The sequence below is a fragment of the Cebidichthys violaceus genome, unplaced genomic scaffold (genome assembly GCF_023349555.1).
Source record: "Cebidichthys violaceus isolate CVI_PGR_0920_01 unplaced genomic scaffold, fCebVio1.0.p SCAF_13, whole genome shotgun sequence".
NCBI classification, from domain to species: domain Eukaryota; kingdom Metazoa; phylum Chordata; class Actinopteri; order Perciformes; family Stichaeidae; genus Cebidichthys; species Cebidichthys violaceus.
Genome location: NW_027176296.1, coordinates 4256738 through 4273079, shown reverse-complemented (window position 1 = coordinate 4273079; position 16342 = coordinate 4256738). Strand labels below are relative to the sequence as shown.

The 16342-nt window shown below is 40.6% G+C and overlaps 1 protein-coding gene across 2 annotated transcripts in view; it reads right to left on the bottom strand.

Annotated features, from left to right (window-relative positions):
- The window catches only part of negr1 (neuronal growth regulator 1), a 132124-nt gene that overhangs the window by 29471 nt on the left and 86311 nt on the right, over nucleotides 1–16342 (bottom strand). For both annotated transcript variants that reach the window (XM_068707462.1, XM_068707463.1), the window contains exons 5-6: nucleotides 10765–10885; nucleotides 7417–7565 (exon numbers count right to left, since the gene is read on the bottom strand). In XM_068707462.1, the coding sequence (XP_068563563.1) occupies nucleotides 7417–7565; nucleotides 10765–10885 (270 nt within the window). The remainder of the gene's footprint in view (nucleotides 1–7416; nucleotides 7566–10764; nucleotides 10886–16342) is intronic.

The following is a 16342-nucleotide window of genomic DNA, read 5'->3' as shown; positions in this document are numbered from 1 at the left end:
TGTAATGACAACAATAAAACATTTTCTTTCATTTGATTTCATCATTCTTTTTGATGGGGAAGTTGTGTAGGAATCAGTACTCATACTTGAAGTGATATGCCTTTTCCCTCGGTATATTGGTGGGAAAATGGTCAAATTCATCTTTTCTTCCACAAATGTTTCCACTTTAAGTGCTTCTGGGGGAGCCCATATGTGAAGACAGTTTCTTTTTAGTTGCTTCTTCAAACAGGCAGGCGGGTGCTATCTGATTAATACTTGAGCATGAATTCACCAGTGAATCATTTCATGAGCTCTCAGACACTCGTCCGTTACTGTGGAACATATCTTTTGACATGCAATCTCTCCCTCATAGCTCCACACTGACTTGGGCTCTTTCTCCCATTCAGCACAGCAATGCATCATTTCACGCACTCTATATGGCGGCCGACCTTGCACATCCTGCTCACTTGCGAGATAAAACACATTAGTTTTCACAGCTATTTTATTTCATGGATTCTTATTCTCGTTGTTCTCTCTAGACGGGATAATGTTAGAGATTCATAGGACATGATTTGTAGGAATCCGTGTTCATGTGGGGCCCCGCTAAGTTTAAGTCATCACAAGCGTAATGAGGAGTTAATACTAAAGCTGCAATATCTCGACTCAATCAGCTATAGTAAAGTACTAAAGCATGTGAGGGGGTAGTCCTTAGTATTGGGCGTGGTAGCGAGCTAATAAAACCAAAGATCCAAAAGCAGCAAAGAGGAAAGATATCTTTCCATTTGTGGAGTATTTGTGCCAAAACCCAGCACTTCATGAATTACATGCCGAGTCAATAACATTGATCCTAATCCTAGCAACCCCCCAACAGACAATATGGCCATTTTGTGCTATAGTGTAGTAAGAATCTTACTTAGCAGAATAGTAGGATGTTCCAAAGAAACTACCAATTCATCTTAATGCTCCATTTGAGTGCATTATCAAGTCATTCTTCATGTAAACTCTTAAGCTATTCAATTGTTTTTTATTTTCCTCACCGGTCCTTCCATGATGCTGGAACAGTCGGTGTTAAAGCTTGTGTTAGTTTGTGAGCCAGCAGATTACTAATTCATCCTGTGTCTTTTTAAATGCTGTCCAGAGAATGTATCATCCCCTGAGCCTCCACTGGGCTCAGTCATTCAGGGATGAGCGTTCCTAGCAGTGCATCTGGCCTCCAACAGGAGTTGGAGAGGTTGGTGGCGTATAAAGTCCATTGCCCGCTGGGCTGCAGGATGAACACTCTGCTACAGCACCAAACATTTCCTCATCGCAGTGAGACGGAAAAAAAATGTTAATGTCTTTTATGATCGCTTATATATGGAAATACAGGCATTCAAATGATAGAACAATTGTACAACACTGTAAGGGTGCTTTTGGGGGAAATAAAGGACACTTCAACCTCACCATGGTAAATTCACTCAGCGTATTTTGATATGTCTTGTGACTTTTAGGTGAACCCTTAAAAACTATGTCAAATAATGTCTTGTGTTCATCAACACTGAAAAACAATAAGAAAAAGAGAAATATTGCCAGGATCCAGCTGGTTTTATGACCAATGCAGACAAATGAATAGATAGTCATTTTACACAAAGATGAAATCACTTTGCTAAAACGTGCCTTCCAATGGCTTCAGTATTACTTCCCTGCATTTGAAGCTGCAATCACACACACACACACACACACACACACACACACACACACACACACACACACACACACACACACACACACACACACACACATTTTAGGTTTCACCTTTAGCTCCCATTTCCCTGCATCTCTGTTCCATGACTCAGGTACAATCACACAGTGTGGGAACAAACAACATCATCAACAACAATGGCAGATGAGGAGACATGTCGAAATGACACCTACACATGCGGTGATTGATAAGCGTGACAAACGAACACGACGTTCATTAACCAACTAGCCAGCAGTGTCTCTCTTGCCTGAGGGAGGCTGAGCAGTGACAGAGAGAGAGAGAGAGAGAGAGAGAGAGAGAGAGAGAGAGAGAGAGAGAGAGAGAGAGAGAGAGAGAGAGCGAGAGAGAGAGAGAGAGAGAGAGAGAGAGACTCTTTTTCTCCCCCATCAGTCTCTTCCGATTACTGCTCAGGGAGGGGAGGAGAGGGAGACGAAAAAGGAGGAAATGAAGGCAGAGGTATAGGCAGAGAAAATCTCCTCTAGGGCTAAGCCGAGGTGGGCTGGGGGATAAGAGCTTGACCAATTAAGCTGGAGGACTCCTCAGAAAATTGGAGTGAACAGCCTCAGTCTTTTCATCGAAGTTCGTTTCCATCTAGCACATGAAATGGGAAGTTGAAATAGGGATTGCCAGCTTGGTGATTGTTACACCTCAGCTAAAATCATAAAGTGTGTGTGAGTGTGTGGTGTAAAGTATATATCTTTACGCACAAGGAGAAAAACACAACCTCATGCTTTGGAAAACACTAACTGTTGCTCTTGTTGTAAAACACAAAATGTTATTGCTTTACTTTGAAAGACTAGAAACATCCATATACACCAATACAACTGCAAATACATGTATTCTTACAATCAGTCATAAAACCTTGTACAAATTGAGCAAGACAAATCTTTGTTTGGATTAGGAAAACAATGCACAAGATGGTTAAAAATGATAAGAATATTTTTTAATTGTGTTGTGGATGATATATATTGAGTCTTTGAGAATTCTGGAGATGCCTTCAGAACAGCAGAAAGTGATAACCTTGAATGCAATGGTAATATATATGAGAAACCAGATCAGCAGTACTATTGCTTGTGGGACAATTAAACTAACATGAATCATTAACGAAAGATTATGTTTAAGAACAATTAATGCAGAGTGTAGCACACATGTTTGTAACCCGTTGTGTCTTTGTTCAACGGCATGCTGTTTTCATTAACGACAACATTACCAAACATTATCCATACATTTGGTCACGTTGTGTTGAATTGAAGCATTTTAGCGCTCAGTTTGTGCAGTGGATGCAGCAGGTTTTCCTTCTGTGTCTTTAACTTACATTCTGGCTATTTGATGACAATGACTACAATATGCAATGTGCCTGTGGTAAATCAACAAGCACATAACCTAGTGTAGCTGATGACTTTTCTCACTCCTCCTTTTGTATGAAACAGATATCTTTCTTAGTGTGAGAACAAACACAGTGTTACTACTTTGGCTCGGTACAACGAAAGCTGACGCCTCGTTAATTGCAATTACTTTTCTGTTGAACAGTGAAGTTATTGAGAGAAAACCTGTATCCTGTGAAAGAATCTAACCAGCTGAAAATAAATCACAGCAGGGATTAGACCTGTAAAAGCTCTGGTGTTACTTTGGTATCTATTAAATACAAATATTCCATCTGCAATAGAAGCACAGAAAGCCACCAAAGATATTTCTGATCATTTCTATGCCATCATTTAGGCTTATTATCCAATTCAATTCATCACACCTTTGTAGCTGTGCAGACAATTGTGACAAGTGCTTTTCTACTTTATCATTTGTCTATTCGCTGATGACACGGGGTATTGTGTTATTCAAAAAGCGACCAGGTATAAAAAGCCTTGTGCACACACACACACACACACACACACACAGAGTACTACGACAGGTAGAGACAAAGAGTTTACGTGCTTTCTTTCTGCTCCAAAGAATTCAGTTTGTGTTTTACCACAGCTTTAAACACACAGCTTAAAGTGGTACTTAGCTGAAAGAGATCACAATCCCTGACTAATGGTTATACAGCACAGAAACCCACATGGTCTAACACAACTGGCACAAATGAATCCAAACCTGTCCAACAGCACACAGGGAAGACATGGCCATCCAATGCAGACATTTGTCAAAACCAACCATGTCAACATGTGCACAAAGCCAGGATGCTATTCATCCTTGTTTTATTTTAAACAGAAGCCAAACAGCTGTCTTCCAGTGGCTGCTTTGGTTGGGAGGCATATGTGTTTACTTTTCCCGGGAGAAGGCTTCACAGGTCACAGGTCATCTCATAAGCGATAATGGAATGCTTTTTCCTGGAATGATTTAAAAGGACTCTGTTAAGTTAACACAAACAGGATTTACATTGCTTATAAGGACCTACAACTTCCGAATCTTGACAAGAAACTAATGAAACAGAGCCCTGAATGCTTCGTATTTTGATTTATACTTCATATTTTTACCCAGTGGCTGCATTTCAAGAAGGCTTTTTGAGTGGGGGTGACCCTCATTTGACCTGATCCTCTCATGCACAGTTACGAAACCTCGCAGTGTAATGGAAACATCCAAAGAAACTCCTGTACCACCCACATTGTGATTCCACTTAATATTCACCTCAATGTATGATGCTCTATCAAATATGCATGCTCCTTTCACCCTCCCCGTCTTGCTCATCAATAGCTATCGACTGGTTCTAAAATAGCAATCCAAAGTCACCCGTGGTGAAACCTAACCTCTGGGTTTTTTGTTATTTGCATCGACGTACCGGTGAGAGTGCGCTGCGACGATTGCTTGCCATTTCTCATTAAGGGCGACAGCAGTATTGGCCTCTCCTCCATAAGCGGAGATCATGAGAGAGAAAGGGAGGCAGAAGAGACACTGTGTGTGTGTGTGTGTGTGTGTGTGAGAAAGAGGATGCTAGAGAGGAAGAAAGAGAGACAAGGGGGAGAGAGAGGACAAAAGAATGAGAGGGTATGAGAGTGAGATAAGAGAATCAGAGAGACAAAGCCACGATAGAAACACAGACAAAAAGATAAAGAAAGGGAATGGAAGAGAGAGAAGTTGGGGGTGGCAGCACAGGAAGCTGCCTCCTCTGACTATTCGGAGGGTATTCTTTGCCGCTCTGCCTTTGAGGCCTCGCTAGTGTCACATTAAGATCATCCATTTGAGGATCTGAGACAAGCCTTTGATGTTTTTGTGCATACACAAACAGGAGAGCGGAGTGCTCCTTTGACAGTTGCCAACTCTACAGGAATATCTTTTTGTATTCCGAGTCTCTGGCCTGCTAGGGACAATGTTATCATCACAGGGTGCAGCGCAAACTGGTGAATAATTTAATTCAACTGTTCATATTTCATCACTGAATACATTAAATGGATGGTTTTTTTTTTCGCAAACACTCGTTCTAAAACGTTGAAGAAAATATGTTTCCCAACCCCTTGCTGTCATTGCTTTTTTGCTGGATGGCAGGTAGCAGATGGACAAAATAACTGAAATGCCTAACGGTGTAGGCTTAGAAAAGGTAGAGTTCTTTTGAAAAAGTTTGTGAACGTGTGTAGACGGATATTGTAACATTCTTCAAGATGGAAAAGTGTCTTGTTCTCTCAAGAATGAAAGTGGCTGAAATCCACTTCCTGTGGAGATTCAAAGAAGAGAACATGCAGTGAGTGGAGCGGCTGTGGACTACAAACTCGGGGAATGTTTTTAAAAGTGAGTGTGTGTGCACCAGGATCCAAAAAGTTTTGTATTCCTTGTCTGTTGATTGACCTGATGACAGACCTTAGCTCTTAAGCACTACAATGGGAACAAGCCTTTTATTTATTTTCATAATTTCCGTGTTTTGAGCGTCCCTGACATAATAGGACTATAACTGTATGCTTTAATGAGCAAGAATTCAAGAACTTCAATCGGCCATTAAACTCACCAGTTAGTCCTCTGATAGACTCGTCCCGATATTATATTGTACAAGTCTAAAACTAAAGTGTTTCAGGCGGATGGAAACATGTACTGTAGTTTCGGGCTTTTAGAACTAAGATCCATCTGAAAAAATTGAAAGATGATTCACAACAGGACACAACCTGTCCCAGTGTTCATGGGTTAGACAGGATCTCCTCATAAAAAGGCATGTGGTTTTGTATGATGGCTTTCTTATTGGGCTTTTTCTGAATGATTGATCCCATAATTACTAGCTTTGTTAATCTCATAATGTAAAATGTGTGGGTTGTGTCACAGAGGTTTTGATCAGTTTTGTTTTTCCTCCCTTTTTATCTCCAGAATGGCTAGTTCCATTGTACTGCAGTTGTTATGACTGCCTCCTCTACTGTTGGCCTCGGTAGAAAGTAGGGATGTCACGATATGTTTGATGTTTGTCTACTTAAAAATCATTTATAACTGCTAAATGGGAATAGGCTACTCAGCCGAGAGAGAGAAACAGAGACAGAGCGAGATAACAACAACCCAACCCACAAGATTCTGAAAATAAACAGTATCATGTTAGAAACTACTCCGACCAAGTTTAAACTATTTTGTCCTAACTTAGTACATTTAGAAACGGTGAGTGGCACGACTTACACACAAAACAAACACACACACACACAAATGTTCATGGCTCGCACGAGAGGAGATTTCACTGCACACACAAACATGTCTCTTGAGATGCGTTTTCACAGGGCAACAATGCAAGAATCAGGACACAATCGATATCGTAGCTTCTACAATTCAAAAAACATGTTTTAATTATGTTGCCGCAGTTATGGCAGACATCCCTAACGGAGAGTTGGCCTCCACGTGCCTCCTCGAATACATAGGAAATCCACTAGCCCTGACCAGGAGGGTATGACAAGGCAAGCGGCTCACACTGTCTCCTCAAGATCTCACCCCCTCTGTGCAGTCACCCTGACCAACTAAAGAACGTTGCTTGTGCAATGACACGGATATTATCCCTAACTGGCTGCCCTCCAATGAACACTACCACTTGTGAGTGTTGGAATGCACCACCAAGCTGGAGGTCCCGCTGCCCTGGGATTGACCCTGGGTTACTTCCATGATGTGCCGGTGTTTCATGGAAACTTTTGCTGTCTTAGTTTTGGTGTGTTGAGCAATCAGTTTTTTTTCAGTTCCTGAATTTATGCAAAATACTTTCCTAACCATGTTAAACAATCCTTCAGTCCATCACTGACGCATCAGCAGTTTGGCCGTTGATTAGTTGGCTTCTTTGGCTCTCTGTTAGATGCCTCATGGTGTCTTGAAAACTATGTAAAGGCTGACACTCAGACCTCTTTAAAGTCTGAGTCATACTGCTACTTGGCATTCTGCTTAGCACGGCTGACCTGTGTAATTGTTACCTCAAAGCTACATTTATATTTTCAGGTGGTGTTTTTAGTCCAGTACACATGTAAATGTAGACTTTGAAACAACAACACACCCACACAGACTTTGCAACTCTAATAGACAATCGGCATTCACAAAAGTGATGACTAGGAAATAAGATACCACTTCTACTGGTGATGTGTGGGCACCCAGTTGCAGCACTGGGTTTAACTTTAGCTTTTATCCTATATCAAGAATGCTGCAGCAAAACTGAAAACACGTCCGAAGGCACAAACCCACACTGACATCCACAACACTCTTTCAGCCCTCTCACTCTCCACCACTCCAGTCAGCCACAAGCAGATAGAACGACAACTTACGGATGAGAGGCACACTGGCATTAACCGTCCCTAGCTTGTTGGAGGCGACACATGTGTAGTTCCCGTAACGATCCTCTGTCATGTTGTTCACTGTGAGGACTGATCTGGAGCTGAGGCTCTTGATGTCGATGCCTTGACCCTTGATAATCCTGAAAACAGAACACAATCACAAAATAAAGATTCTGTTTCCCGCCCACACAACGTTCCAAGAACAGTACAAATGTTTGTCGTCCTTTAGTTGTTCTTCAGATTGAACAGTACTTCATCACTCTCTTCAACAGATCTATTTATCCCTCGGTCTGTCACGTCTGCCTTGGAGAGACGCTCTGAAGGACTGAGAGGGAAGAAAAATGACCCAGAGATGAACCAGCTCGGTGCCACTTGACACGTTGTTCATTTTTGTGTTCCAGGTGCAGGGGGGGGGCGGGTTACAATACATCCTATAGTGCCTGGCATGTGTGCTGTGAAATTGACAAATGTTTAATTGTTTACTTTGGTGGTCATGTAGCGTACATCCTAGAAAAGATGACAAAATCTTAAATAATAAACTTCTTTCAGCAACTATTGAGAGCAAGAGACTCGAAAAGAGAAGACTTTGAAATGAAAGACAATTTGAAAATGGCAAAGATGCCTTAATGAGCACTGCTGCTACGGAGGGGGGTGACAAGATGACTCGGCATCCTGCTGAGAGAGATGGAGACGAGGAAGAACGGTTCAAGTTGAACCTCAACGATGAAGACGACCAGGTTCCGAAGATATCAGAGAAAGCCGAACTAACTGCCACAGAGTAAGAGATGGAAGTAATGCAATTCAACTACAATCATCCAACCACTTTCAAGGTGCAGAGATGGCCACAGAGGAACAGCCGCCACTGCGTACAGCTTAGCCTCCCATCTGGCCATCAGGTGAAAACAATACGATTTCCAGATGGAGATGAGTTTGATGTTTCTAGGAAATACATTTAAGTCAGGTAATAAAATAATCTTAGATAGAAATATCTTAGACTTAATATCTTGATCAAATTTCAATTAAAACAAATATAAAGTTGCTTCACAATCTTCCCTGGTGCTTCATAAACTGCTTAACGGTGCATAAATCATTTGAACTAAATTTGATGTAAAACGTCAATTGACGGATTTAATTGATAGACATCGATCAATGATATGAGTCACTGATTCTATCAGGCCACATGCAATCCATTTCATTTGGTTGTGGCTCATTGTACTGTTCATCATATTCTTTATTCATTCCATTAATTTTTCATTTTTAAAAACTTGATCACTTGATTTGTTTGTATATGAAATTATAGGTCCCTGTACACCATGAGAAGAACTCGCTAGCAACCCTGAGATTAAGATTGAATTATCCAATTTAAAAGTTTGAAGTTTTCCCTATTTTTCCAAAATTTGGTGGTGTACTAAATTTATTCTTTTGTTAAATTCTGTTAGTTAAACTAATGGTGTCTTATCGCGGAAGCTCATTCTTTTTATACTAATAACATAATGATTAATAATTAAGCTATTCATAATTGTTACATAATTTGATATTAATTAATTGTTATTTATTAAAGCTGCTACCAGCAATAATGCTACAGTCATGATCTTTAACAGCCTGTGAAGTTTAAAATTCACTCTGTAACAGCATATGTTGTGCGTCGTGATTATCATAAGCTGAGTTTGTTTTCATCAGTGTGGTTTGTGTTACAACATTTTCACATTTGGGATTGTAAACCATGAAATCCTCCAGAGGGAAGACATGTTTCTATCTTGGCCTTGCTGTGGCCCCCCCATGATCTTGAGCTTGGCTCGAGTTGCTCTGAGAGACACTCTGAGTTTAAACACTATGTGTGACCTTATGTTCAGCAAATATCTAAAAATCTGTTGTTCCCTCTCCCACTGTGATCTCCTCAAATGTTTCACATTTCAATGATAATTTCAGCGAGAGTCTCGCCTCTTTGCTAGTTCAACATCAAACCAGTCAATGCTCCCTTCCATCACAGTGAAAGAAACCCCCCCACCCTTACAGATGTACACATAAACATTCACCCGCTTCCATTGAAGAATGAAAGCAGTGACACATCAAGAGAACGATTTGGTTGTCAAAACTGTCACACTACTTCCGATAGAGACAAGCTGACAGCAGCACTGCACTGATAGTATAGCTGCATCAACACAGAACCAAAATAAGAAGTGGCCTTCATTACCCATACACAGTGAATGGGCACTGGAGTAGTCGCAGTCAGTGTTAATGTTGTGCAGATGCTACACATGTTCTGTATTTCTGCTAATGTCCTTTTAATAATGAGGAGTGAATGAAGAAATCACCATTTAACCATGTTAGAAGTCACAAAAAGAACAAATCCTTGAATTAAGTAAAGACTAGAATCATGCCAACTTGCCTCCTTAGCAATTGAATAAATTTAATCCACCCCATAATTACAATTAGCACAGTGTGAGCTGATGATTGAAATTGTGCTCACCAGGAGTGGGTAAATGATGAGTAATGGGGGTAATTTGGTTTATAAATTCAAGAACTGACACTTGAATCTAGACTGATTGATGTGTCGCAAATGATTTAAGCCAGTTGCCAGCAAACATTTTATTAGGATGCAAGGTGAGGATAAGGCACAAATGACTCTTACAGGAACATTTACGTGGGACCTCCCCAGAAGACGGATGCAGAAATAACAGCATTGTCTCTGGGGAACAGCAAACAAATGAAAACCACACCTTTCCTATCACACATTCACGGTTACTTGTCCACAAACAAGTATGACCTGCTAATTGTTGTGTCAGCATGGAAGATTTTAGTTTATAGTCCAACTATAAACACAGTCCATCCTTACCAGCCAGTGAACCTCGATAAAAACAGTACTTATAAATAACAAATAGCATTTGTTTGTTGTATATATGCTTCCAGAACAGGTTTGGTGGCTGATATCCAGCAGAGCCATTCAGATTCTGTCAGCCTCAAACTAAATATGTTTTCAAAGATTTTTCAAACTTCATGGCACTTATTAGATCCAGTGTGGCAAGACGTATCCACTTTATATTTATATGGGCTAAAACACAGCTGCTGGATACGATCTCTTGTCATTGTAATCGATGCGCTGATATTTACCTGACGTGGGACCGAAGCTAATATACAGTTTTTTTGGAAACACATGTGTAAAACACAGGTAAGAGTAATAAAGGTGAATGAAGTGCAGCCACACAAATACCTGTTACCGAATGAATGAATTGAAAACGTGTTTTCAATATGTTGTAAAAAAACAAAACTCAGTGAATAACATAAAAATGAAAAGACAACACTTTATCAGGACAGCTCATACAATCACACCGGGCTCACCTTTTTTCACCCTTGTACCACTCAAATGTTGGAGAAGGTACAGCAGCTGCCTCGCACCTTAGCAGAGCTGTGCGTCCCAGACCAACTCCATGGCTTTTCATCTCATGGATAGCTGGGGCAACTTGAGAAAACAGAGAGACGTTGGAGGGTCAGTCAACAGAAACAAATTTGTTATTACCACCATAAGGCAATCTGGAAAAAAAAAAGGTTTAAGTCGTAATAAGACATGAATCACAGGTGAAGGAGGGCTGTGGAACTTGAGGATGACATCCTCCGACATCTTGCTCATTGCACACATTACAGAGTGTGAACTCAACACTCAGAGTCTACAGAGGCGGAGCTGGGGAGGGAGGAAGGCATCCATCCAAAAGAAATGAATTGCACTGCATGGTGATAAATGGCTTAATGGAAGTTCAAAGACTCAATGGCACACGCAGGTTCTGTGAATGCAAAATGAGGCTCCTTTCATGTGCTGAAATGTGGTGTGAATCTCTTTGCCAGTGTCATGAAGGCAGCTTTACATATGGACGGTTTCTAAAGCAGCCCAGTCCTTTGTACTTCAAATATTTACCCTGCTTCTAGTAACATTTTTTAAAGAAATTAAATTGATGAATTGAAGTTATATAGACTTACAACAATGGCATTTTGTTGAATACAGCATGTGGGTGGACAAAAAAAAATAATCCAGCACTCTTACCGTTCCCATAGTCAAATAATACAGAATCACGGAATAAAAATGTTTCACTTGTTATAATTGTAAACTTGTCGATTGTCAGAGCAATGCTGAACTCATAAACTGTGGACAAATAAAATAGAATGACCCTCTTTTAAAGATTGAGAACAAGCTGTGCATGCTGTAAGTACTGTTGACTGTACAGGGCTCAATCTGACATTGTGTATTATGTTGACTTGGCTCGACTCCCCACGGCCTGTGAAATAATAAAACAGCTCAGACATACAATACAAGCAAAATTACATTGTGCCATTCATTCTGATTAAAAGCCTACGAGACATGGAAAGTTCATACTCTTAGTCTTAGGATCAGTCCTGCAGCTAGCAGTGAACTGCCCAGCCATGTATGAAAGTTAGACCTGTCAGTCTGTGCTGCAGCCTGTATCCAGTGGGGGAGCTTGGCCAAACGCCTGCAAACCTTTACTTCCAATTGCATTTGGAGATGTTCCTAACAGACGACCTCAAAGTGGACAGATTTAGCTTTGAACAACACAACCCCTTGGTACTAACTGGCGTCCAACTTCCCAAATGGCAAACAATGCCAAATTGATCCAACAAATAGTTTATTCCTACTTAATGAGCTAGTTCTAATATATATATATTTCAGATACATGTACTTGGCCACATGCTTTATTGTAGCATACATATTCATTTTTTTGAGATAAGACATATTGCCAACCTGTGAAACTCTGCATTGAAGTGGTAGGATGAAACAGATCTGTACAAGGTGACACAGATGCATGTGAACATTTGTGTGTGCCGTGTGATCATGTAGGAGAGGCGCACTGAGGTGACAATGCGCTCTGTGATGATGGATGCACTTCCACCAACCTTCTTCTGCATCCTAATGAGCATATTCATATGACTAGTGTATGTTGATTTTCTGTCCTTTCCTTACAGTTATTTCCTCTCTTCTTTGGCAGGGCTGAATAATCCGAAGGGCTTTTGACAGTGAATCAAGAGATCTGTTCATATCTCACTGTATAAAATGCTGGATTCCATGCTGGTGGGCATTAGTGGACCTTGACTGGATGTATGTGCTGTCTGTGTGTGTGTGTGAGTGAGAGTGAGTGAGTGAGTGAGTGAGTGAGTGAGTGAGTGAGTGAGTGAGTGAGTGAGTGAGTGAGTGAGTGTGAGAGAGTGAGTGAGTGAGTGAGTGAGTGTGAGTAAGTGAGTGAGTGAGTGTGAGAGTGAGTGAGTGAGTGAGTGAGTGTGTGTATTCCTGTATCTATGAAATGCCCATACTGTACCCATATGTTTTCCTCTCATCAGCTATTTATCAGTCTAATTGTTTTGGTGTGAGTTGCCTGGTTTTGGAGATATCGACTAATATAATGGGACTATACGGCACTCAGGTTATGGAAAATTCAACAGCCTTGTATCTTTCCAGAAATCATGACCTGGTTACTTAAGATTATAAACAGTACTACAGGTAAGAGGAAAAATGTGTTTTTGATTTTGGATTTTGGGGGGAACTGTCCCTTTAATGGTAACCACACCATTAAGACAGTCTGCCAAAAAAAGTTACAGCTCCTATCAGCATAAATAAAGTAACATGATAAAGTAACATCACAGTGTTTCGCATTTGACAATGTGCCCCAGAAAAGAGCTGTACAATACTTAAAGAAAAAGAACGGGACAAAGAGAGAAAATTGTAACAGTGCTACAGCACAGAAATATAAGCCAATAACAAGTATGACAAAATCAATGCAGTCTGCTGACCGACAGAGGCTTAGAGAATCCTTGTAATCCACTATTGGTGTCATTGTGCGGGGCCATTGATTATCTGATGCCTCTGAAAGCGCCAGGGTGACCTGGCTGTTGTGCTGTACAGTTGCTAGGACAGTGGACATGGTGACCCAGGCAGGTGAGTCAATACTTGAAACCTCACTCATACAGCCACTGTCTTTTATGTTAAAACTGAGAACACAAAACCACTGCCAAACTGTCTGAGCTTTCTTCATTAGACTTAGATGATTTACCTTAACTTGGATTATTGCCCTCTATTAGAAGCAAAATTACACTAAACAAACAAAGCTATCAAAATATATATATACAGTATATCTATACATCTGTATATATATTATTAATATCAACGTACAGTGTGAGCACTAAAGGCCATCCTTACTAGTGTAACTAAAATAAACTCAGAACGGAAATGGCTTTACGTACAGACATGTGGATCATCTATCATCATCTTTCTTATCAAGGGCACCTCTCATAAAACTTCAACAAACTATGGTTTTATGCTGCAATTGTGCAGAATTCATATGTAGTTTGGGCACAAGTAATTGTCCTTGTCACTACTCAGGTCATTAAACTATTGCAACATGTTGGAGAGAAAAATACCTCCCATAATTTTGTGGGTGATCCAAAAATAGTCTGCTTTTATATGCATATCAATAATATCAAGTCTTTCCAATTTAGATCCTGGCAATGGGATCTGTTAAGACAGATCACAGCCATAAAATGCAGTCCAATCCAATAATTCCAATTTCAACATGCTGGCATGTCCTATATCATCATATATTGTGCAATACACCAACAGGATTTAGAGAGTAATGTAAAGTAATGCACTAAAAATCATGAATGCCCAATAATCCAGGTAATTTAGTGTCTAGGGCATGCTGTGGTGGTGCTGTAAATCATGCCTCGAGTCATGGTGATTCCACCAGATGGGAGTAAAGGGTTCGGTCCAGGAATAGCACAGGCATGGCAGAAAAATGGGTGCTGTAAGGCCCCGCCGGGTGACAAATGGCCAGTTGTGGGTCGATCATAAACAGACTTCCATTACATCTGTGTTATGGGAAGCTTGTCATCAAAACAAAGACAATGTCTCCAATTGTACTTTTCTGCAATGTGTATGAATGCAAGCATGTTAATGATAAATACAATGGTTAACCTTCATGCCATGTAATATTAATGGACAGGGTTTGTTCAGAGAGCACTGCACCTTAATGTACAAGGCTTCAACAGAGTCGCTTGCCTTAAGCAATCCTCATGTGACTATTAATGATTAATTGGTGTGCTTCAGCACCGAATATGATTTATTTAGCTACAAACTATTGTTTGCCAAGAGAACCAAGAGAACGCAAGCTTTTTAATTAAAAGATCAATTAATAACCCTACCTCTTCAGCCAGATTTGAAAATGAGTTTTCATTGCAATTAAGAGATGGACTCATCAGTGCATGACTTATCAGCTTACACACAGAGACACTGTTCCCCACTGCCATCTGTGGGCTTCATTGTCCTGTTTTTGTCGATGAGGAATGGTTCTGCTGCCAAGATTTATTAATTAATTAAGATTTCTATTCAGAACAGCTAGGGAACATTGTGTTCCTTCTTTTTATACAATGCAAGGCATATAAATAACCGGCTTAGTGTGCAGGACTGCGTGGGTCGACAGCACCGGGGATTCAATCTATTGTCTTTGTCAAACACTAAATGGTTCAAGGTATAAAAATGCCCACCTATCTTGCTACATTTACATATTAGATGTTGAGGACCACACCACAAGCAGAACACATAAAGATATCATTAACACAGGAGAGTTCACCAAGTCACCTCTAGCTGTGTAAACACACAACACATTCACGCTACAGTACGTATGATGCAAGCCTGCAATGGTTAAGGCATTTGTCTTTTGTCAACTTCATGAAGTTATATTGATCGTTCACAACAGAAAATTGCGGGCCACGCTAAAAGAGGAAGTTGCTGTTTTGAAACTACTAGCTTGAACATTTATGCTGCAGAAGATCAAGATTACGCTCACTTATTCATGCCCCGCATGCAGCAAGGAATCCAAATAGCAATCAAGACGAGAGCTTTGGAGAGATGTAGAGAGATGGATTTACATCCAAACAGCTCTAGGGTACTGGCTTTAACTCTACTTAGGACTGGATCAGAATCCAATTCTAGGAAGCCTTCTCTTTTGAGTTGTAAGCCACATTATTTCAATGGATAGTGCAAACTGTCGACAAATGCTCAACTGATTCTCTGTGCCTGGTGTTCAAATGCTCCCAATAACGAATTCACATTTATTCTAGCTTTGATCCACCAGTGTGATCAATCTCTGCACTGAGGCAGGTCTGGACACACACACACACACACACACACACACACACACACACACACACACACACACACACACACACACACACACACACACACACACACAAGGACATGATACTGTAAATGTTGTGTAGAGCTATGCAAATGTTATATTGTACAAAGATTCTTACAGTTATAAGAAATGCTAATACTGTGCAAACATGTTCACACTCCACTAATAGATGTTTACTTTCTTGTTATGACTTGACATTGTAATACTGGGAGGGTCATGAAGATGTATCTCTTGACCATAAGTAAACAGGTTTAGCCTCTTATATATCGGAGATGGTCATGACTCCCCGGAACAACTCTGTCAGGGGAGTGAGAGGGGCATGTTGTGGGTGTATCTAACAGGGCAGGGCTTGAATTCCAAACAGGCACAGATGATGGGAGCTTTAGAGGCAACAGAAGAGAAGGTGATGTAAAGAATTTGAAGTATATTCCCAGTATGCCTCTGCATTTCAATTATGCCAAGAAATCTATCTATACTATGGCTGTAATTGCTTAAAGCATTTCTAATGTGCATACTCATAATTAATTAAAAATGATCACAGTTTTGTTGGCAAATTACTGTAAGCAGGAGAGAAAGTGAGGTGCTCTTCTTTTTATAAGTGGCCAAGGCGAATAGGTGAGCAGGATTCACAGCTGCGGGGTATTGGAGGAGGAAGGAGGCGTACAAATGGCTGGCAAACTCAGAAGCGTCTACAGAGCACAGCTTCACTCTGCAAAGCAAGT